At 33.2% G+C, this 24,901-nt stretch overlaps 1 protein-coding gene across 1 annotated transcript in view; it reads left to right on the forward strand.

Annotated features, from left to right (window-relative positions):
- CCDC178 (coiled-coil domain containing 178) overlaps positions 1–24,901 on the forward strand; it is a 644,800-nt gene that overhangs the window by 557,527 nt on the left and 62,372 nt on the right. Inside the window, exon 21 of the mRNA XM_051970271.1 lies at positions 9,931–10,065. Within this exon, the coding sequence (XP_051826231.1) occupies positions 9,931–10,065 (135 nt within the window). The remainder of the gene's footprint in view (positions 1–9,930; positions 10,066–24,901) is intronic.

The following is a 24,901-nucleotide window of genomic DNA, read 5'->3' on the forward strand; positions in this document are numbered from 1 at the left end:
AGGGTGGAGTGATTTGCCCAGGGTTAAAATAACTGAGGCCATATTTGAACCAAAAATAAATGAATCTTTTTGACTCTAAACAATACACTCTATCTATGTACTAGCTATCTACTTAACCTGAATTCTTTAATATTCAGCAACTCTCTTTTCAATAGGCTGAAAGAAACCCACTCAGTATTGCTAGACATAACACTGTAGATTCTCTGTGTAGAATATACATAGACGGTCACTTGAGATTTTCTCCATATTTAAGGAAGCTAGTTATCTATTTTCTATATTGACTAGTCTTTGCTTTCTGGGAGGATACTATAATTTCTATTCATGTAACATCTATATATGTCCTTTATACCTTAATTAAAATTACTGATGTTTGATTTTTAAAAGTGAAATTTCATAATAAAGATACTTATTATATTGAGATTCTACTTTTTTCAGGGTGTTATAATGGTGAAAAACAGTGAAAATTAGTATAGTGTGGGGAGGTAATTAAAACACTATAGGTCTCTCAAAATATTTGATTATATATCTTATACACACAAAGAAATAGGAGGAAGGGGAAGAGAGGGAGAGAGAGAAGGTTCCAAAATTGAAGGGTTTTTTTTTTCAATATAATTAAGAAGAGTAAAATAGCTATCATTATCTCATCAAAGAGGGCTTTTGTAGAGGACAGGAAACTATGTAAACATTAATGTAATTCTTTTTCCTAGGGTTTTTTTGGAGGGAAGGTAGCAGGGAATTGGATCAGATTGAATCAGTAATTTTATTGACAAACAGAGTTCCCCTCTTCCAACGAAAATATACAATTTATAGACTTGGAAAGTTGTTAGAGGAAATAAATTGCACAACCACATATCTCAGAGGGCAACTAGGTAGCACAGTGAATAGAGCACTAAGCCTGGAACCAGGAGGATCTGAGTTCAAATTCAGCCTCAGACACTTATTAGTTGTATGACAACTGACAAATCATTTTTTGCTATTTGATTTGGTTTCTTTATCTATAAAATGACATAGAGAAGAAAATGATAAACCACTCCAGTATCTTTGGCAAGAAAAACACCAAAGTGGAGCTACATGGAGCCAGACAAAACTGAAATGACTGAAGAGCAACATGTGTCACGTTTGAATCTAACTTATACTTATTTGGAGAACAACACTTTATCCATCAGGTCCTTTCTCTCTTCTTAGGGTTTATTTAATATAATAAGATATAATTTACAAGTTTCAGTCTCTTTTAAAAACCTTGGCTGCTTTTTAAAATGTTGAAACAAAAGGCATTCAATATCATTAGAAACCAGAAATAAAAAAGTAGTAGAATGATGATTATTAACTGATTTCATAAAACATTTTTCAATGCTAAAGTAAATGATACAGTGTAAGAACTAGATTTTATGTTATATTGATTAATAATGTAAATTTTTCCAAAGCCCTGATAATCAGTTACATATGGACATGATGTTTAAAATCCTTTGAAATCTCAAATTTATGAATGCATTTTATTTTTCAATATTGATAGACACTTTAATCTCATGTGTAATTTTAAATGTTCAGATCTTGTGGAAATATGCTATATGAATGAGTCAGACTCTAATTTTCTGGGCAATACAATCTGAATTTATCACTCAAAACTTTTATTATGTAGAAAACAGGAAATGCCAACTCTTTACTGACATTTATTTGCTTGTTTAGAAATAGCATTTCTTTCTTTACTGATTTCTGCCCCAAATTTAATAAGAATTTTTAAATGTTGATAAAACCCCATTCAATGAAAAAATTAGAAAAAAAAAGTACTCCACATGACCAGAACTAATATTTTATTTAATGAAATTTTATATAATAGTGGTTTTCTATAAATGAAATATATGTAGTGTTTGAGGGGGAAAAAAGAAAGACAACTGAGTTTACTTTCTTTTTTTTTATTTAAAGCTCTTTATTTTCAAAACATATACATAATAGTTTTCAACATTCACTTTTGAAAAATCTTGTATTCCAAATTTTTTCTCCCTCCCTTTCACCCATTTCCTACTCTAGAAGGCAAATAATTCAATATATGTTAAACATGTGCAATTTTCTACACATATTTCCACAATTATCATCCTACATAAGAAAAATCACATCAAAAAGGGAAAAAATGAAAAAGAAAATAAAAGCCAAAAAAAAAAAAGTGAAAATACTGTGTGGTGATCCACACTCAGTCCCCATAGTTTTCTCTCTGGTGTAGATGGTTCTTTCCATCCCAAAACCACTAGAACTGGCCTGAATCACCTTACTGTTGAAAAGAGCCACTTCCATCAGAATTAATCATCATATAATCTTTTTGTTGCTGTGTATAATGTACTTTTATTCACTTCACTTAGCATCAGTTCATATAAGTCTCTCCAGGCCTTTCTGAAAGCATCCTGTTGATCATTTCTTATAAAACAATAATATTCCATAACATTCATATACTATAACTTAGCCATTCTCCAGCTAAGGGACAACCACTCAGTTTCCAGTTCATTTTCACTAGAAAAAGGATTGCTACAAACATTTTTGCACATGTGAATACTTTCTCCTTTTTATGATCTCTTTGGGATACATGCCCAGGAAAGATAATGTTAGATCAAAGGGTATGCACAGTTTGAAAGCCCTTTGGGCAGGCTTAGTTCCATATGTGAGTATAGTTTCTTATAGCTGGTTTTTGTTTGTTTGTTTTTACTTCATAAAGAATGTAAATATCTACAAAAGTCTCTGTGTAATTTTTAAAGACAAATACTTTCTAGGCTCAGTCTTAGACAGAATGATGAATTCAGCAAAGTTTGGCACATTTCATGGGAAGATATTTCTTTGCATATCGATTTACACATTGATAAAGATAAGGAGATAAAAAGGGAAATTAAGACAAATAGGACTAAATATTATTTTCTTTCCTGTTGATAATAAAGATATTTCAACTTCACATCTTCCTTCCTTGCTTCAAATATCCCAATTTCCCACTCCAAGAGAGGTTAAATTGTTTTGTTTTCCAGGATTTTTAGAATTGAAATAAAACATTTGTCCAGTACATCCTAGAATTGTCAATAATATAAATAGAACACATTATTCTGGCTCTTTAAGATAAAGCAATATAAGTGCATATATCCCCATTTTACAGATGAGAAAAAGGAGACATAAAAGGTCTAAGTTTTTTGCCAAGATAAGTGATGCTGCTAGTTAAGCACCAAAACTGGGATGTGAACACTTTCCATTTACTGATCACACTAATTTTCTGCAATGAAAAACTCCCATTCCCCTCTTTTCTTGTTTCCTGGACTGACCCTTAACCTCCCTACTAATACTTCTCTCCCCTAACACTGAACTGCCACTCTTTGCTGCCTTCTCAGACAACACATGCTTTTGTAATGTGGAATCAGACTGTTTCATTTGGAGTCCCCCTTTTGAGGCCTGGAATTTTACTTTATTAATGAGAAAAAGGGTCAACACATGTAGAAGGAGAGTAATGTCTAAACAAAATAAAAAAATGAAATTAAAATCATGATATATAAGGCTTAAAATATGAACATATTTGTTATTATACCAATAGGAAATCACTGGAAGTATTTTTGAATAAGGGAATGATGTGTTAAAATGTACTCTGTCTCTTTGTAGATATATATATATGTATATCTGTATGTATGTATGTATGTTTATATGTATACATACATATTTAGTCGCAGTGCATAATACAGACTGGAAAGTGATGGGAAATTTGAGACAGAGAGACCAATGAGGTTATTGCAGTATTCTACACAAAAGGTAACGAAGGCATAAATTAGGTTGGCATCTGTGTGAATTGAGAGAAAGAATTATATGTGAGAAAGCTTAAGGTCAAAGTGACAAAATTTGGCCACTGATTGTATATATAGATTGAGGGAAAGTGAAGAATCCAGGAAAATGCCAAAATTATGAAACAGAAACTAGAAGGATGGTGATATCTTTACAAAAAATAGGGAAGCATGGATTAGGGAAGAACATAATGTATTCAATTTTTAGACTGAGTTTATGGTTACTTTTTCATATTTTTAGATTGAATTTATATTGAGTTCAAGATATCTTCAAGGATACTTATTCTGAAATGTCCAATAAGAAATTGGTAATGTGAGATTGAAGCTCCAAGGAGAGAGTAGAACTCAAGCAAGAAGTATTCAAGCATTACTACATACAGTTTAAAGACTTAACATCTATGTATTGCTATTTGTCTTTCTGGATGATGAGGAAATGGAGATCCTTGTCATGCAGTTTTTCAATCCCATGAAGTCCAATAATTTTTCTTTCTTCAAACACCTAGATTGAAATTCCCTCTAAATAAAAAGTATTCCATATGTTTTTACTACAGTGATTCATAATCAGGATCTGGTAAAAATCCTCTCTCTCCCTCTCCCTCTTTCCTTTCCTCTCTTCCCCCTCCCCCTCTTTTCCCCTCTCCTTTCTTCCCTCCCTCTCTGTCTCTTTCCCTCCTTCCCTTTCTTTCTCCCACCCCTGCTCTGTGGATACATGGGGGAACTATTGGGGTAACATCTTCTTTGAAATCTTGGGTCATCTCTTATATCTTGGCAATTCAATTTTTTTATAAATTTAAAGACCAGTAATCACTTGATTCAAGAGTTAGGATCTTATAGTTGCAGTCCTGAAATGGGAAAATCATGTGATCAATCAATCAATCAATTGATAAATATTTGTTAATTTCTTATACTGCAACAGATATTATGCTAAGAACCAAAAGACAGTCTTTCATTGGTTATTTGGTTTCATTGTGTTAGCAGAATTCCATAATTGGATGATATGTAAAACTATCTCTTTCTGAATAATTATTTTTATTTTGTATGCTCTTAATATTCTGTAACATGATTTTTTTTCTGCCTTGAGGAACTTTCCACACATTTTAACAGAGAACATTTTGCATTTTATCTCTAGTACTTAGAATTGTGTCTGACACACTATAAGAAATTAATAAATGCTCTATCCATATATCTTATTATTTATTCATGAATATGATGGCATACTTTATAAATTTTAGGGAATTGGCAAAGAAATTTAGGGGCACAATTAGTAGCTTCAATAAACTTGTGGATTACAAAACAATATTTTCATGTAGTAGTAAGAAAAAAACTGAAATAATAGGAGACAGTATTAAAAAGGAAAGTTTCATTCAAAACTATTAAAAGTTACAGAGTGTTTGGAAGCCAATCTTAGTATCTTTATAGATACAGTTACAATGTGCTCCTTGAAGAAATAATGAATAACTTAAATAACTGGAAGGATATTCAGGACTCTTGGATGGGACATGCTAAATTTAGTTTTTAAATCACTGTAATTTATTTACAGATTAGCGCTATTCTAATAAACCTATCAAAGGGATAGTTAACAAAGCTATACCAAAAAAAAAAAAAAAAAAAGCAAAGTCCATTTTGAGATCTGGAACATTTAAGGAAAACAATGAAAAGGGTAGGAATAAAATAGAAATAACACTTATAGAACTCAAACATTATAATAAAATCAGCAAATATCACTGTCATTTAGTGATAGCTAAAAGGACGGAAATAATTTAACTCAATAACCTGTTGTTAAGCAACATTGAAAAGGAAATATTATCTAGAATAGAACCTTTTTGAGAGGAATCCCTGAGAAAACTAGAAAGCAGCCTGGCAGAAATTATATTTAGACCAACAATTCATGTCATATTCCTCAATAAGTTTAAAACAAAATAAATTTCAAAGATTATACTATAAAATTTAGAAGATTCAGACCATGTGCCTTTCATAGCCATGTACAGAGCATGAATTATTAACCAAACAAGGGACAGAAATGATTGCAAAGATAAAAAATATAATTTTGATTACATAAAATTTTAGTTTTTCATGAACAAAATTTAAGTAGGATAAAAAGTGATCAACTGCAAAAATATTTCTATTGAATATCATTGGTAAAGTTCTAATATGATATATGAACATTATCAAATATTTAAGACAAAAATCTCCTTAATATAGTATTAGTTAAAGGATATGAACAAATAAATGATTCTTAAATGAAGACTTATAAACTATTAAAAGCAATATAAAGGAATTCCCAAACTTCTAAAAGTATTTTTTTAAATGTTTATGTCCAGCAAATTGCTGAAAATAACAAATATGAAAATATTCTGTATTAGAATGAATGCAGAAAAATGGCACACATGCATAATTGATGGGACTGTGAATTTCTCCAACCATTCTGTAATGTAATTTTCAATTATATAAAGAAAGTAGACATATATTTTGAACCAGAAATTATTTGGCTCGGGATATACCTGAAAGAGGTGAGTGCTGAAAAGAAAGGCCCTATAAATACCAAAATAGTTATAGTAGCACTTTTATGGCAACAAAAAATTGAAGATATCCATTAACTGGCAATTGGTCAAATTAATTTGAGTTCAATAGTGTAATACTGATGTGCTGTAAGAACAAAATTAATAGGGTTAAAATTAATATGAAAATATAAGAATTTATTTGTATAAATACTTTGTGAAATAAGCAGACCAACTAAAACAAGGTACTCATTGACTACATCAATATAAATGGAAAGAATAATAAGAAAAATTTGATATTGAACACTACAAAATTATGACATCAAAAAAAAGAGAGATGAAAAGATAGCTCCTTATTCCTTGCCTATGTAGGGTCCTTGGGTGTGAGACCTTACATATATTTTCAAACTTTTTTGATATGTTAGTTTTGCCACACTTTTTTTCTTCCTCTTTTGTAAAATTCTTTGTTGTAAGAGATTATTCTGAGGGTGAATAGGTAATGCACTAATGGGAAATATGTGTCTTATAAAACACAAATATAGTTTTGTTGTAAAGTACATGCATATATTTAGGTTTGGACAGATTATCATTTTATTTTTATTCCTTGTTATAAGTACAGGACCAACAACTCCCATAAATTATGTCACACTTCCAAAGATGCCATTAATTACTTGAGAACAACCTGTAAAATATCATTTTTCTATTAATGGTCATATCTTAAGTAATAATTGGTGATTTGAACCTAAATAATAGTTACTGCTACCACTTCCATCACCACCATCAGATTCTGCCATTGTGTCTGGTAGCTAGTGTTATCTCTGATATTTTGACTCATCTCCCATATTCTCATGGTTTTATTGAACACTCCCATCTCAATTGAGAACTCCCATCTCAATAAGCTATATTTTTCAAATTTCTCAATGAATGTGTCATAAAGACTGAATAGTCTTTCACTTAAGAATGCAGGACATCTACTGATTTACTTTGCCCCTATTTAATATCCTATTTAAAAGGGAAATTTAATTAGTCTGATAGTATGTGGCCCTTAAAAAGTGATGTTGATATCTCTTTAATACACTTAGGATGTTTAATATTTCCACAAGCCTGTTTTTGACAATGTGATTTTCTGGTATGAAAAATGCAATACCCCTGCAAACCAAGGCAACTTTTCTTCCATAAACGAAATTCCAATATAGAGTGGACCCCAATTTAAAGAAGAAAGTATAGAATGTATGGGAACAAAAAATACTTTCTAATTCTGGCCTTCAGAGTTCTCTTCTTTCTTTGTAAGATCCCCATTAAGTTTCTCTTTAACGTCAGTCCTCTGCTGAACTCTGAGGATCAATGGTTCTATAGAACCCATCGTTGGCACTTTTCTTTACCACCACTGTAATAAGGTGGTTTCTGTCTTTTCACAAACATATGCAGGCATTTTCTTTGTTTTCAACCACTACTATTCTGGCAGGTCTACTATTGACTCTGGAAGCCAAACCTGACCTCTGATGACTATGATACATTTTCAGTTTCAAATGGTTTCTTAAGAACTCCTATTTCAATAGGATAGCCACTTTTCTGTGCACTAAAAAGGTCACAGAAGTTCTTGCTTTACTTGTCTCCAGAAGAAAAAACGTAATTGGGAAATTGTCTTCCTGGAAGATCATCCCTTTTATATTGAACTCAATTATAAATCAGCATCTCCTAAATTATCTGTTCTTCTACCTCCCTTGCCAAATGGAAGTTGTTTTGTCATCAACTGGTACCAGTACCCCCTGGAAAGAATCTTCCAAAATTCCAAATGTTAGATTGGAATAAAAAATGCAGTATTGGAAAACCCAGCCCATTATAATGGGAATGTTCAAGCCTGCTCTAATAACTTGGTACTTATTGTTCAGCTTCCTCATAACAATAGACTTTATGAGGTCCTAACATTCTATAATATATATTTTTTAAAATGCTATTGTTGTTCGGGATGCATGGGGAGGATTTTTTGGGAGCACTTTTGATGAATTTTGATCATAAATTGTTAAACTTGTAAGTGACTTTTAAGATCTTTTCATTCAAGTCCTATTAAAATGTCAGCTGTAAAGTTTTTCATTTTTATTCTTTATATATAGAAGGGGGAGGAAAAAAAGGGGGAGAAAGGAAGAACCAGGAAGGAGAGAGGGGGAGACCTTAATTGAAATGTTGCTTTGCCCATAATAGACACTTAAGAGATGCTTTTGTTGAATTGAGTTCATTGAACTCATTTGTGAGTTAGGAAATGGTGGTTAAGGAAACATATATACACTGGCTGGCCTAAGTCACCCAGCTAATTAAAGGGAGGGTTGGGATTAGTATGTACATGTTCTTGCACTTATTCCATGCTCTTTCCATGACATTATATATGGTTTCCTAGTTGAGGATATTATTAAGCAATGAATGTTCAGTGCTAGAAATAGAATAATGCTATTGCTATGGAAAATTGCATATGAAAAATATTATAAAAGGAACTACTCTTCTAGTGATATATTTCATTAAATACATGGGAAAATCTCTGGTATGTATTCTATTGTCTTTCCTTTCACTAGAATCTACCAAAAAGGAAACATAGCATAGGCTTATCCTAATAATGAATCACAAAATCTAAAGAATTTCTTCATTTGCTAGAGTATACTATATTAAGCCTTTGTATTTTTATACTAATATCTTTACAACAATCAGAATATTTCATTCAAATGAAAACACTTCATTTTCCAGCTTATGTTCTTTCAGAGGCAATTTTGTCCCAAATACAAATCTTTTCAAAATGGTGAAAACATTGAAAAAGATTTTAAATCTTAACAAAGCAATATGTTGTTGTCTTGCTACTTATTGAGGGAAAAACTGACATTGTATACATAAGTAATTTTATTATTATTTTTAAATTTTTCTTTTGTACAAAATATCTAGTTCTGGGGGTTTCTTTTTTCTTAGGTATAAACCTTGTAGAAAAAATGTCAAGAGCTGCATCTTCTGTAGTTTAGTGCAGTTCGATGTTTTCTTGTCACATGGTTATAGCTAGGTAGATTAATAGGGAGTTCTCTCTGGAAATTTCTTTCCTGTTATTGTTCTCCCTCAGCAGTTGATGGCTAAGTTAATTCTCTTTAGTTTTGTCATGCTCTGCAGCACACATTGCCAAGCTATGATAAGCTTTACAAGGGGAAAAAAGAAGCAATGGTGTCCATCAAAGTCTTAAACTTGCATTTTAAACTTTGGCTTGACCTGATGTGCCATTCAAAGAGCTTCAAAAGATTATTTTTTTAGAGAAAGGTTCAATATGTCCTGAGGCTATCGGTTTTGAGTTAAACTGGGTGAAGGAGAAATATTTTACTCATCAGCTTTGCAGTCACAGAGTTTGCCTCAGCTAGAACAAAACTGCTGAGGCATTTAGAGAAAATTAACCCCCCATCCTGGCAGCCAGATGTGACTGGTTTCTGATGAATGCACATGAGTGGGCTGAAAAATCAAGAGACTGTGAAATTCCTGTCAGGTCCGTACAGTGCAGAATGGGCTATTGACTGCTTTCTATATTTCCCTCCATCATTCTTCTTGAACACTGCCATTAATTTCCTCTCCTACTCTGACTTGTTTTTTTTTTCCTTCTTTTCCTTTAGCTCCTTCTGCTGCAAGAAAGGATGCATTTTGCATTGGTGGAGTACTTCATACTGCGGACCCTCTTTAGCGAGTTAGAGCTGGAAATGATCCTGAGAAGAGCTCATGGGAATATTTGTAGAGTAATACTTTTGGAGGTAGGTGATTGCAGGGAAGTAGTCAAGATCATTCTGATCTAGATTGAAAAGCAAATGATGGGTAGTGTGATGAAGCATTAAAACCATATCCCATCAGGGTTTTATAAATTTTTCACCTCTTTAATAAAGTAGAATTGCATGAAGGATGAATTCAGTAAGTTAACACATATAACCATGCATATTTTCAAAAGAAAGAGAGAGAATTAGGCTTATTTCTTATAAAATTTGAAACATATTGTTATGTATTTTATCCTTATGAGTATATATGTATAGATATGCACATATATATATTTAAACTGCCATCCAGCTGTCCTAAATTAATTTTTAAGCCTATTTACATGTTTGCCCTGGTAAATATTAATCTCTTAATTTATCAAAATACTGCTCTTCTAACAAAGAATACACCCTCCAGATAAAGATGAGATCATTTATTTTGTAGAAATAAAGAATTTGGAATCCAGTTCAAACAGCGATTCCCAAATGCAGACAGGAATGTAATGGGTAATCTGTATGACTTGAGTTGTCCTCCACTTTTTTTTAAAGTTTCAATATCTGTTTTCTTGATAACTATTTAGTAATAAATAGTATGGGTATAAAATGTTTCTTGATGATGTCAACTGGATGGAGGTTTATAAATTAATTCTGATCCTCTCTCATGAGCTTTCCAAGTACCATGATTTTAATGATACAAGTTTAAAAATAAAAAGCTACCCTTTTAAAATATAATATTCCACTTTAATATTATATATTCAATTAATCATATTTCATTATCATAACTTATGGCATTTTGTTACACAAAAAAATGAAATATATTTTTCTTGCACTTTGATGTTAATCCAGTGTATACCACCAGTGACTTTTAGAATATTATTCTTGCCAAAATGATTAGAATTGGTTTAAATTTGATTCTTTATGAGATTTTTCTTTTTTTCTTTCATCCCAATATTTGTATTTTAATGGCAATGCATAATTCAGTAAATGAGGGCCCCTTCAGAACCATGTGATTATATGACATATACAGCCTTACTGAGTTTATCAGATATAGGATTTAAAAGCACCATCGGCCACTTTAAGTAGCACAGATTTACTTTATTAAATTCAGTGATGGATTTTATAAAAATGTTTACAGGAATAACTAGCATTGATAGTTTTATGTTTTTCTTTCAAATTATAGAGTCAGATTTTATGTGTATTTTACCTTGAATTTTTCAAGACTTTCATTGAGAGTGAAAACTACCAAAAAGAGCTACTCATATATAATCAATTGGATTCTATTGGAGGAAGAGAACAAATAAATTAAAATTAATGAAAAAAGTAAAAAATTAAAAATACATTGCTCTAAAGAGCTCAGTTAATATCTTTGGAATGTATCTTGGAAAATGTATACTGCTTTAAAAAATAATATACAAAAGACAGTATCCAGAAGCCAAGATGGTAAAGTAAGCAGTGAATTCTTTATAACTCTTCCATGTTCAGCTCTGGGCAACAATAAGATAGGATCCAAGGAAATGATGAGGTGAAACAATCTTTTAGCCCAGGAAACTTGGAAGATCAGCATGAAAGGTCTGTCTCACCTAAGTAAAGAGAGGGTCACAGTCCTAGACTGGAAGCTTCCCAGTGAGCCAATAGTAAATCTCACCTGAGCAAACCTGCAGGAAATCCTCCCCACTATGATGGAGCAGGTGAATACCAACACTAGGACTTCCCATATGCTTTAGTATAGCCAGGAGAGCCAGTGGACTCCAGTTCTCGGAACCACTTATGTTTAGGTGTAGCCCTGGGCAAACAGGCGAAGTCCAGAGGCCCACTTCATTGCAACCCCTGGGAAATGCAGGAACATTCCCACCAGACTTCAGCAAATACTACACAGTTCAGTATCAGGTAAGCTGGCAGACTCCTATAACCTCCAGCGGTGCTACCCATCATAGCTACTCAGATACTCTACATGCTACTCAGCATAGCACCAAACATGAGGGTCCCCTCCCTTCCGGTCTCAGAGCAATATGAGTATAACATTAAATAAACAGTTATTGTCTACAGTCACAAGCATAGGAAGTGCCAGACAGTATTCCTTCTAGGAAGCAGAGCTCAAATTTAAAAGAAAGTAAAAAGGCCAAAAAACAAAAACAAAAGATAAGCAAAGAAACAATAACAAAAAAAGAATCTGATCATAAAAAGTTATGATAGTAACAGGGAAGATCAAGACACAAACTCATGAGAAGACAAAAATGTCAAAAAGCCTATAGGCACAACCTCAAAGGAAAAACAGAAGTGGTCTTAAGCTCAGAAAGACATGGAAAGCTCAAAAAAGAAGCTAATAAATCATATAAAGGAGATAAAATAAAAAATGGAGGAAAAATGAAAGTGATACATGAAAATTATGAAAAAAAAGAGCCAAAAACTTGGGAAACTACTTAAAAAATAGAATTGGCCAAAGAGAAAAGGAGATATAAAAATCAACTGAAGACAACAGCTCCTTAAAAGATAGAATTGAACAAGTAAAAGCTAATGACTCCTTGAGACATTAAGAATCAATTGAACAAATCCAAAAGAATTTTAAAATGGAAGGAAATATTAAATACCTTATTAGAAAAACAACTGACCTAGAAAACAGATCCAGGAAAGACAATATCAGAACCATTGGACAATCTGAAAACAATTATCCAAAGGAGGACCTAGACAACATCTTTCAAGAAATTATCCAAGAAAACTGCCCTGATATTCTGGAACTAGAGTGGGGGAAAAGCATGAAAGAAATCACCCATCACCTCAGCAAAGAGATCCTGAAATAAAACTCTCAAGGAACATCATAGTCAAATTTCAGAACTGTCAGGTCAAGTAAAAATTACTACAAGTGGCCAGAAGAAATAATTCAAATAGTAGGGAGTTCCCATCAGGATTACACAGGACTTGGCAGTTGTAGCATTAAAGGATTAGAGGTCTTGCAGCATGATATTCCAGAAGGCAAAAGAGCTAGGACTACTATTAAGATTTATTTACCAGGCAAAACTTACCATAATACATCAAAAGAAAAAAAATGGTCATTCAGTGAAGAAGGGTTCCAACTTTTATAAGAAGATCAGAACTAATCCAAAAATTGACCTCCAATCTCAAGACCCAAGAGAAGCATAAGCAGGTAAAAAGGGAAATGAAAAAATAAAGGATTCAGTAGAGCAGAACTACTTACATTCCTAGATTAGAAGATAATTGTAATTCTTTAAAAAAAAATTGTATCACTAACAGTATAGCTAGGAAGAAAATACATAGAGGGTACTGATAAGAGGTGAATTTGAGGAAATAGTCAAAAAATTTAAGGAATGAGAAAGAGAAGTATAATGGGTGCCAAAAGAAAGGAGAGGTAGAATGGTTTAAATTATTTCACATGAAGAGGTGTAGAAGATCTATTATAATAGAGGGAAAGATGGGAGGATGAATAATGATAACTGTTTGAATTTTACTCCTATAAGTATTTGCTCAAAGAAGAAATAATATATACAATCAGTTGGATAAAGAAATCCATCTTGCCCAACAAGGAAGTTAAGTAAAGGGAAGAGGGTATCGACAGTAGGAAGGACAGGAGAGATGGTAGATGAAAGCAAAACACTGATGAGAAGAGAAAGGGTGAAAGGAGAGAGAGAGGACAAACAAGAGGAAGAATACTGTGAAGGGAAATACCCAAGTAGTAATCATAGCTATGAATGTGCACATTAAAAGAACCAGGAAAAATCATGACCAAACAAGAAATAGAAAACATTACACAATGAAAAATAGATAATTTTGATTATGCTAAATTAAAAAGCTTTTATACAAACAAAAACCAATGAACCAAGATTACAAGGGAAGCAGAAAGCTAGGAAACAACCTTTATAGCAAGGAAAGATCTCAGCACTCAAATATATAGAGAAGTGAATCAAATTTATAATACAAGACATTCCCCCAATTGATAAATGGTCAAAAGCTATGAATAGGCAGATAAATCAAAGCTATGAATAGGCATATAAAGATGTATTCTAAATTACTAGATTAGAGAAATGCAAATTAAAACAACTCATGCTTATTAGAATATGATAAAGGAAAATGATAAATGTTGTAGAGGATGTCGGAAAATTGGGACAGAATGCATTCTTGGTGGAGTTGTGAATTGATCTAATGATTTTGAAGATCAGTTTGCATCTAAAGGACAATGAAACTTTGCAAACCCTTTGATATAGCCATACACTATTGAGTCTAAATCCCCAAAAAAAATCATTAAAAAGGAATGAGGACACTCATGTACAAAAATATTTATAGTACTTCTTTGTATGGTGTTAAAATATTGGAAATTGAGCGATGTGTTGGGAAATGGCTGAACAAGCTATAGTAAATGCATTTAATGGAAAACTATTGTGCCAAAAAGAATGATGAACAGGTGGATTTCAGAAAAACCTGGAAAGATTTGTATGAAATGAACAAAACCAGGACAACATTGTACACAATATCAGCAATACTGTATGATAATCAAGTATAAATTACTCAGCTATTCTCAGCAACACAATGATCTAAGACAACTATAAAGAATTTATGAAAAAATTTGTCCACATCAAGATAAAGAACTTGTAAGACTTTTTTTACCTCACAAATAAAAAAAGGGAGTTGAATAACTTTAGGCTACAGGCTACATATATAAATGGCATGGAAATCATATATATCACATTTGAAGCTCTAATTTATGATAATTTGAATGAATGTAAAATAAATATATATGCATGTATATATTAATATTTTAGTGCTGATTTTGAGCTATAGCTGAATTTTGACATCTGCTAGTTTATTCTAAATCTTATCTTTTAAAGAAAGACTTTTTTTCTCCATAAAATGTTCTCTTTTCGTACAATTCTGTGAAAAAAAGAAATTATAAATATGAATTCAATTATGATTAAATAATAGAAATATCTGGCAATAAGAACTGGAACAATGATAAAGAATAATTTTGTCTATCTTATATGGACTTAATTTTGATTCCATGATGTACCAATATGATATCCCTTTTACAACTTGCTTTAAAATGGCTTGTTTTTATGCTTGAGAGAAAACACTAGGAAAGTCAGGGATGGAAAAATCATCCATTTAACTAGAGGTGAACTGCTGAAGCATTGGTAACAACAGCATTTTACCAAGATGGAGTTTATGAATATAAGAACATACTTGGAGAAAAATTAATTCCTTTCCACTCTTTTATACAATGTTTTGGATTTCACCTGATTCAGTTTAGATTTTTTTTAATGTAAAAATAAACATTTTCCATTTTTATTATTTCAGTATGGGTTTTTTCTACTTCTATACCAAAAATAGTTATGGTTGGATTGTATAGAAAGTATCAGGAAATTTTTCTAGAATAAAGGAAACTAGACTCTAGAGGTGTAGAATGTTTGAAATGGAAGCAGTCATTTATTTGAATTCTAACATGGGTCTCAGAGGTAGTCTTTTTTAGCAAACCTGTATTTCAGAAAAAAAATTATAGAAAATTTTGATTCATGTGTTGACATAATGTCTTTTAACTTGTTCTATGTTGTTTAGTACAACACCAGGAAGTTCTTAATATTTCACTATACTTTACATGTGGAAACAGAATAAATACAATAGGATCTATAAGCTATGTTGCTTACAGATTACATGATACTGGACTATGCTACTTCAATAATTAGGTGCTCTTAAATCTTCCTTATACAAATATCCCTTCCATATCACAGGAGTTAGGGATGCAGCACCTTTGCAATCTGGAAAATTTGCATTAATTTTTTGGCCTTCATTTGTACCAGAGAACAAGTCTGAATTATTATGTTATTAAAAGAAAAAAAGTAAACACTATACACATATTTTATGCATTTCTGAGTTTCTAAGTTTTTCCTGTGCTGCCTAGTGAATTTTGTGTGTTGTTTGTAGCTTCTGCAAGACTGCAAAAATTCCCACTTAATTTCTTATGCTGAACTGTGATATGTTGAAACTTCTTTAGAAAAAGTTATAATGTAGAAGCAATAATTACTGAATTCCATTTTGTAATAGATAATGACATAGGAAGGTTTGAGCAAAATATTGAATATTCATTATATGTATATATAAATATATTTATATACATATAATTGCATAAAATACAGACATGGTAGGTACTTATTGTTTATCGATTGATTATTTACTGGCATGTACATATTTTAAGATAAGAAAATAAAGAGACATAAGAGTTTGGATAGTAAAGCAATAACCATTTGTTAAGCACCCACTATATACTTTACATTCTATTAACCACTATATGGGCAGATAACCTTTAATCACTAATAGTTCTTTAAGAAAATAAGTATTATATTGGAAAATTAGTATGACAGAAATTAGGGATTGACCCACATCTAACATTCTATACCAAGATAAGGTCTAAATGGGTTCATGATTTAAACATAGTAATATTATAAGCAAATTAGAAGAACAAAGGATAGTTAACCTCTCAGATCTGTAGAGAAGGAAGGAATTTGTGACCAAAGAAGAACTGAAATACATTATTGAATACAAAATAGATAATTTTGACTATATTAAGTTAAAAAGTTTTTGTACAAACAAAACCAACAGAGATAAGATTAGAAGGGAAGCAATAAACTGGGAAAAAAACTGATCAAAGCCTCATTTCTAAAATATATAGAGGACTGACTCAAATTTATAAAAATTCAAGTCATTCTCTAAATGATAAATTATCAAAGGATAATTTTCAGATGAAGAAATTGAAACTATTTCTAGTCATATGAAAAGATGCTCCAAATCTCTGATCAGAGAAATGCAAATTAAGTCAACTCTGAGGTACCACCACATACCTCTCAGATTGGTTAAGATGACAGGACAAGATAATGACAAACGTTGGAGGGGATGCAGGAAAACTGGGACACTAATACATTATTGGTGGAGCTGTGAACTGATTCAACTATTCTGGAGAGCAATTTGGAACTATGCCCAAAGGGCTATCAAACTGTACATATCCTTTAATCCAGTAGTGTTTCTACTGGGCTTGTATCCCAAAGAGATCATAAAGGAGGGAAAGAGATCCATATGTACAAAAATGTTAGTGGCAAGAAACTGGAAACTGACTGGATGCCCATCAGTTAGAAAATGGCTGAACAAGTTATGGTATATAAATGTTATGAAATATTATTATTCTATAAGAAATGGTCAGCAGGATAATTTCAGAGATGCTTGTAGAGACTTATATAAACTGATGCTAAATGAAGTGAGGAAAACCATGAGATCAGTGTACATGGTAACAACAAGATTATACAATGTTCAATTCTGATGGACATGGCTCTTCTCAACAATGAGATGATTCAGGCCATTTCCAATGATCTTATGATCAAGAGAGCCATCTGCACCCAGAGAGAGGACTGGGGGGGGACTGAATGTGGACCACAACATAGTATTTTCACATTTTTGTTGTTGTTTGCTTACATTTTGTTTTCTTTCTTATTTTTTTTTCCTTTTTGATCTGATATTTCTTGTGCCTCATGATAATTGTGGAAATATGTATAGAATAATTGCATATGTTTAACATATTGAATTACTTGCCATCTAAGGAAGGGGGAAAGGGGAATGGAGGGAAAAAAACTTTGGAACACATATCTTTGCAAGGGTAAATGTTGAAAATTATCCATGCATATGTTTTGAAAATCAAAAGCTTTAATAAAAATTAAAAAAAAGAAAATAAGCATTATAGATCTTGAAAGGAGCTCTGATGATCATCTTGTAGTGAATATTATTTACATTTTTCAGATTAGCCAACTGAAGATCATATTGAAGTATATAACATCTAATAAATGGTTGAGGGGCAGGGAGAGAAATACTACCAATGTAGTAAAGTTTTGGCCAAATAATACAACAGCATAATAGGAATTTCTTTAATCATCTCTAGTTGTAATAAGAAACAATCAGAAGACAATTGTTAACCAGCACAATGAGTAAATAATAGACATTAGGAATCAAAGCACATTATGGTATCCAAGGTGGATTCTAGAACTTTTAAACAGAATCATAGAGTCTCAGAGTTGTCAAAGATGTTTAGGATTATTGGTTTAGAATTGACTATTTAACATGACTTAGTTCAGCCTCTCATTTTACAGGTGAGAAAACTGAGATGGATAGACCATAATGTATTTATTCAGGTTATATAGGAAACAAGAGGCAAAGCTGGAGTTTGAACTTAGTTTCTCTCCAAATGGGATGCTTTTCTCCACACATAAAGAAATAAACTTCCAAAAAGAACTCCCTCAACTCACTTCCTTTTGGTCACAGAAGAAGAATACCTTTATTTTTCCCCAAGACTATTCTATTTGTACTCTTAATTGTATTCCTTACCAGCTCCTCTAGGAAATTAATGAATAATAAATGTTTGCCTAATAATCATTTATCGAATTGATCTTTCTCCAATAATCATCCCTCTCATTTGTTTCTTGAGTTTCTTTTCCTCTCCTGGCTCCCTCTGATTTCCTTACATTTGACTCCTCTGATGTGTTGAAACCTTAAAAAGCCTTCCTTAGGCCTTTCTCTCCAATCTAGCCTCAATCCTGTCATACCCCTCCTTTCTCCTAAATTGATCTCTATCACAATCCTTCTACATTCTCTGTACACATTGTATCCACAATCCCATTCAATAATGCTTCTGCCTTTTCTACTGTAGCTCTTCCTTCAAAGATTGCAATTAACATCCTAAGTTCCAATTTATTTTTCTCCTATCTTTATACTTGATCTCTCTTCAGCTTTTGAAACATTCCCTTCTACTGGATATCTTCTCCTCCTTTGGTTTCAGAAATATAACCCACTGTTGCTTCATAACTGATTCTCACTACTCCATTGCTGTGTATTTTACTAAATGGCCTTCATGACCTCTTAATGTAAGTGTTCCCTCAAAACTCTGCCTTGCCATTTTTTGAGTCTCTCTATATATTTTCTCCCTTTTTTTACTCCTGTATATTTAAGTGCCTTTTTGTAGATAACTGCTAAATCCATATTCATAATCCTGTCCTTACTTCTGTGATGCAGATTGCACTTTCAAATACCCATTCGACTGGTACCTCAAACTCAGACTTGAAAATCCAGTTATGAATGCCATTATATTAAAAGTCTCATTGACAAACTATAACATGTTGAGGTTTATAGTATGTCAACCAGCAAAGTGAAAGATCTAGAAAAAAATCAAGTAAAGGATTGTTGAAGCAACTGAGAGATGTTTAAAGTGAAGGAGAAAATGAAGTCATAATTGCTGTCTTCAAACATGTGAAGGTCAGTGAAATGGAAAGGGGATTTGACTTATTCTTAATTGTTCCAGAAGTTAGAATTAGGATAAATGTTTAAAAGTCAGATTTTTATCTCAGTGTAAAGAACTTCTAATAACTGAGATAGTTATTGAGCTTCCTCTCATTGGATGCATTCATATTATCCTGGAATCATAGAGGGAGAAGATATAATAAAACAATGGACATTGAAATGGAAAAGATCTCAGAAACTATCTAGTCTAGCTGCCTCATTTTCCAGATGAGGAAAATGAAGCTCAGAGAGTTTAAGGTACTTGACCAACCTCACATAGTAAGTAGTGAGTTTAAGTAGCTGAAAATAACTGACAGGCCTCAAATCATACCCTAAGCATGTGAAGACCTTCCCTGGAGGAATAAGAGGATGAGAACAGTTTGTTTTAACAACCTTAAAGACAACTGAAACAGGTGTTGTGGAACATTTACAGCTTGGTCAAACATCAAAGATGCCCAAGGTCGTTCAATGCATCCTGGATCATCATCAGGCTTAACTTTTGGAAAAAGAGAATGAAGCTAATGACTTTGTGCAACAACTCTGCCTTGCTTAAATCCTCATACATGAGTGATGTCACTGACTCTCTTTGAAAAAAGGAGGATAACCCACCAACAAGTAGCTGAGCTAGGATTCAAACCTATATTATTTGGCTCCAAATCTAGCCATAGTCCTCCTCTCACAAGAGGAGGGTGGGAAACTAGATGAAGTAAAATATATTATTTTAATTCTTGACTTTTATATGACTTAATTTTTAAAGGTGTCAATCAGTATGTTCACCCAGAAATATTAAAATCATTTAGAGACAAAAATATTTCATAAAATCTAGAAGACTAGGACAGACTAAACAGAAATGAAAGAAAATCATAAAAACAACAGATAAAAACCCAATTCTAGAATATTTTTAGAATGATATCTTTGTTTCTTTACCAACATGGCAGAAAAAGGCAAAAGGAATTTTAGAACACATCGATAACTCCTAATCTATAAATAAGCTATTAAGATATTTAAGCTAAATAATAACATTATATTCTAATGTCTGTGGTAATATTAAAAATATAGTTCTACATGCAGTTAAAATTGTTTGGAACTACATAATGTTAATGAAAGGAGATTTCTAAAAGATGTATCTATCAGTTTGTTCATTAAAAGTGAAAAATGAAAATAATGCAACATATAAACTTTTTCCTTGTCATGGCACCTCTAAAAGACCATCATGACTGACCAATATAACAGAAATTAAAATTCAACAAAATGTGTAGATGTACATCTTCTCTATTAGTCAGAAATGTTTGACTAATTTCAATGTTTTGAAAAAATGACATACCTAAACCTGCAAGAAATGGAAAAAAAAATAAGCCAGGAGGATTTGACAATATTATTATACTTCACAACATTCTCCAGAATTGAATCATGTTTTTGTCAAATTCCAGCATTGCTAGAAACTCTTATAGGAGTTTGATCACTCATCTACAGCAAGATACAGGTGGCCACAGCCTACTGCTTGAAAAATAATTTAGTATTATCTGGATCCTGTCACCTGATAGCAGTGCTTTAAGATTCAAGAGGAGTATGATTGAATCAGGAAACCCTAAAGGAGAAAGACTATATACACATTTTAAACATATTTTATTTATTTCATTAAATTTCTCCAAGTTACATGTAATATTTTAATATTTCTTTTTTAAAATTGTTGAATTCCAAATTCTTTTCCCCTTTCATTTCTACTTACTCCTTGAGAAACCAAGCAATTTGATATCAGCATGTGTGTGATCATGCAGAATATATTTTCATATTAGCCAGTTTAAAAAAAAAAGAGGGGGAGAAGGTAAAAGAGAAGACAATATAAGAAAAATAAAGAAAGTGAAAAGTAGTAGTCTTCAATCTACATTCAGAGTTCATCAGTTCTCTCTTTGAAGGTGCTAAACATTTTTTTTTGTCATGGGTCCTTTGGAACTGTTTTGGATCATTGTTTTTTTTTTTTAATTTTTAATAAAATTTTTAATTTTTAATTAAATTAATTTTAATTAAAGCTTTTTTATTTTCAAAACATACATATGGATAATTTTCAACAATCACCTTTGCAAAAACTTGTGTTCCAAATTTTTTCCCTTCTTTCCCCACATCCCCTATCCTAGATGGCAAGTAATCTGGTATATGTTAAACATGTGCTGTTTTTCTGTACATATTTCCATAGTTATCATGCTGCACAAAAAAAAATCAGATCAAAAAGGAAAAAATGAGAAAGAAAACAAAATGCAAGCAAACAACAGCAAAAAAGAGTGAAAATACTATGTTGTGTTCCTTACTTAATCCCTATACTCCTCTCTCTGGGTGTAGATAACTCTGTTCATCATAAGACTTGTCTGAATCATTTTGTTATTGAAAAGAGTCATGTCCATTAGAATTGATCATTGTGACTTCCGGTTAAGATGGCGGAGAGGAGGCTCACAGTTGCATAAGCTCCGCGCTTTCTCTCACTATCCACTTCATTACAAGCCTCTGAATCAATGCTTGACTGAAAAAAACCCACAAATAGTTACCAAGAGAAGCCATCCTTGAGATCCGCCAAGAAAGGTCTGTCTTTACTGGAGGGCTGGGGCGGTTTTAGATCGGGCGCAGGCGGCGGGCAGCGGCAGTGAGAGCACGGAGCAGACTGGAGAGGGGGTGGGGAGTGATCGCAGCTGTCTCTGCGGGGAGAGCTTCGCTACAGGTTTGGAACCTGCAGCAAGTCAACAGCCCAGCAGAGAAGCTAAAAACACCGGGGCTGAAGAACACAACCGCAAACAGCTGGAGTCTCTCAGGACCTGGCCGCCCCCCCCTTCCTTCCCCTCAGTGACTCAGCACGCTTTGGGATCTCAGAGCGCAGGCGCAGCACAGTCCTGCTAGTGCCTCACTGCTGCCACCTGCAGTCTGTAGAGGAAGCTCAATAACACACCCAGCCCCCCCCCAAAGAAAGACTCCAGTTTTTTCTGTTTTTCTTTGGTAGTTTGTCTCTGATTAATAGACAGAATGAGCAAGAAGCTGAAGAGGACTTTAACCCTAGACAGCTTCTACACAGATAGAGAGCAGACTCTAAATCCTGAGGAGACTAAAAACAGGCAGTCCCCAGGTGATTCCCCAAAGGAGGAGATCGTCTGTTCCTCAGCACAGATGAACCTCATAGAAGTGATTAAAAAGGCTCTCACAAGGGAGCTAGAAGAAAAATGGGGAAAGCAGAGTGAGGCTTGGCAAAAGGAGAAGGAAGCTTGGAAAAGGAGAGGGAGGCTTGGCAAAAGAGCCTGGAGAAGTCAGTTAAAGAGAGAGTGGATAAAGAAGTAAAATCCTTGAAAAATAGGATTAGTGAACTGGAAACAAAATTGGCGAAATGGAAAAAAATTCCACAGAACAAAAGAACTCAATTGGACAATTAGAGAAAGATTTTAAAAAAGTGAGTGAAGAGAATACTTCACTGAAAATCAGAATTGAACAAGTGGAATTGAATGACTCGAGGAGACAAGAAGAATCAGTCAAGCAAATCCAAAAAAATCAAACAATGGAGAAAAATGTGAAATACCTTCTGGGGAAGACAACAGACCTGGAAAACAGATCCAGGAGAGACAATCTGAGAATCATTGGACTCCCAGAAAAACATGATGAAAAAAAGAGCCTGGACACTGTCTTCCAGGAAATTATCAAAGAGAACTGCCCAGAAGTCATAGGAACAGAGGAAAAAATAAACATTGAAAGGATTCATCGATCACCCACTGAAAGGGATCCTAAAATCAAAACACCAAGGAATATAGTGGCCAAATGCCAGAACCCTCAGATGAAAGAAAAAATATTGCAAGCGGCTAGAAAAACCCAATTCAAGTATCAAGGAGCCACAATAAGGATCACCCAGGATCTGGCAGCATCCACATTAAAAGATCGAAGGGCCTGGAATATGATATTCCGAAAGGCTAAGGAACTTGGTATGCAACCAAAAATAACTTACCCAGCGAGAATGAGCATCTTTTTCCAGGGAAGAAGATGGACATTCAACGAAGTAAGCGAATTTCATCTATTTCTGATGAAAAAACCAGAACTTAACAAAAAGTTTGATCTACAAATATAGAACTCAAGAGAAATCTAAAAAGGTAAAGATTAATCTTGGGAACTATATTTTGACTATATAGATGCATAAAGAATACATGTATACCTTGTTCTAGAAATTGATGTGGAAAGGACATTGTACCAGAAAAAGGGTAAAGTGGGGGTAGTACATCTCATGAAGAGGCATAGGAAACCTATTATATCTGAGAGAAAGAATGGAGGGGGATGAATATAGTGGGTATCTTACTGCCTTCAGAATTGGCTTTAAGTGAAAAATCTTAAGACATATTCAATCTATGGTGAAACTTCTCCCATCTCATTGAAAAGTGAGAAGGGAAAAGTGGAAAGGGAAGGAATAAGCTAAGCGGAAGGGAATACGGGAACTGGGAGGGAAAGGGGTAAGATAGGGGGAGGAACTCTAAGGCGGGGGGAGGGACACTAAAAAGGGAGGGCTGTGAGAAACAAGGGGTGCTCACAAGCTTAATACTTGGAAGGGGGGGAAAGGGGAAAGAAGGGAGGAAAGCATAAACCAGGGTTAACAAGATGGCAAGTAATACAGAATTGGTCATTCTAACCATAAATGTGAACGGGGTAAACTCCCCCATAAAGAGGAAGCGGTTAGCAGAATGGATTAAAAGCCAGAATCCTACAATATGTTGTTTACAGGAAACACACCTGAAGCGGGGAGATACATGCAGGTTAAAGGTAAAAGGTTGGAGCAAAATCTACTATGCTTCAGGTGAAGTCAAAAAAGCAGGGTAGCCATCCTGATCTCAGATCAAGCTAAAGCAAAAATTGACCTAATTAAAAGAGATAAGGAAGGACACTATATCTTGCTAAAGGGTAGCATGGATAATGAAGCACTATCTATATTAAACATATATGCACCAAGTGGGGTAGCATCTAAATTCTTAAAAGAGAAACTAAGAGAGCTGCAAGAAGAAATAGACAGTAAAACTATAATAGTGGGAGATCTTAACCTTGCACTCTCAGAATTAGATAAATCAAACCAGAAAATAAATAAGAAAGAAGTTAAAGAGGTAAACAGAATACTAGAAAAGCTAGATATGATAGATCTCTGGAGAAAATGTAATGGAGACAGAAAGGAATACACTTTCTTTTCAGCAGTTCATGGAACCTATACAAAAATTGACCATATATTAGGACATAAAAACCTCAAACTCAAATGTAGTAAGGCAGAAATAGTAAATGCATCCTTTTCAGACCACGATGCAATGAAAATTACATTCAACAAAAAAGCAGGGGGAAGTAGACCAAAAAATAATTGGAAACTAAATAATCTCATACTAAAGAATGATTGGGTAAAACAGCAAATCATAGACATAATTAATAACTTCACCCAAGAAAACGATAATAATGAGACATCATACCAAAACGTATGGGATGCAGCCAAAGCGGTAATAAGGGGAAATTTCATATCTCTAGAGGCCTA

This window comes from Antechinus flavipes, chromosome 1 (genome assembly GCF_016432865.1).
Source record: "Antechinus flavipes isolate AdamAnt ecotype Samford, QLD, Australia chromosome 1, AdamAnt_v2, whole genome shotgun sequence".
NCBI classification, from domain to species: Eukaryota; Metazoa; Chordata; class Mammalia; order Dasyuromorphia; family Dasyuridae; genus Antechinus; species Antechinus flavipes.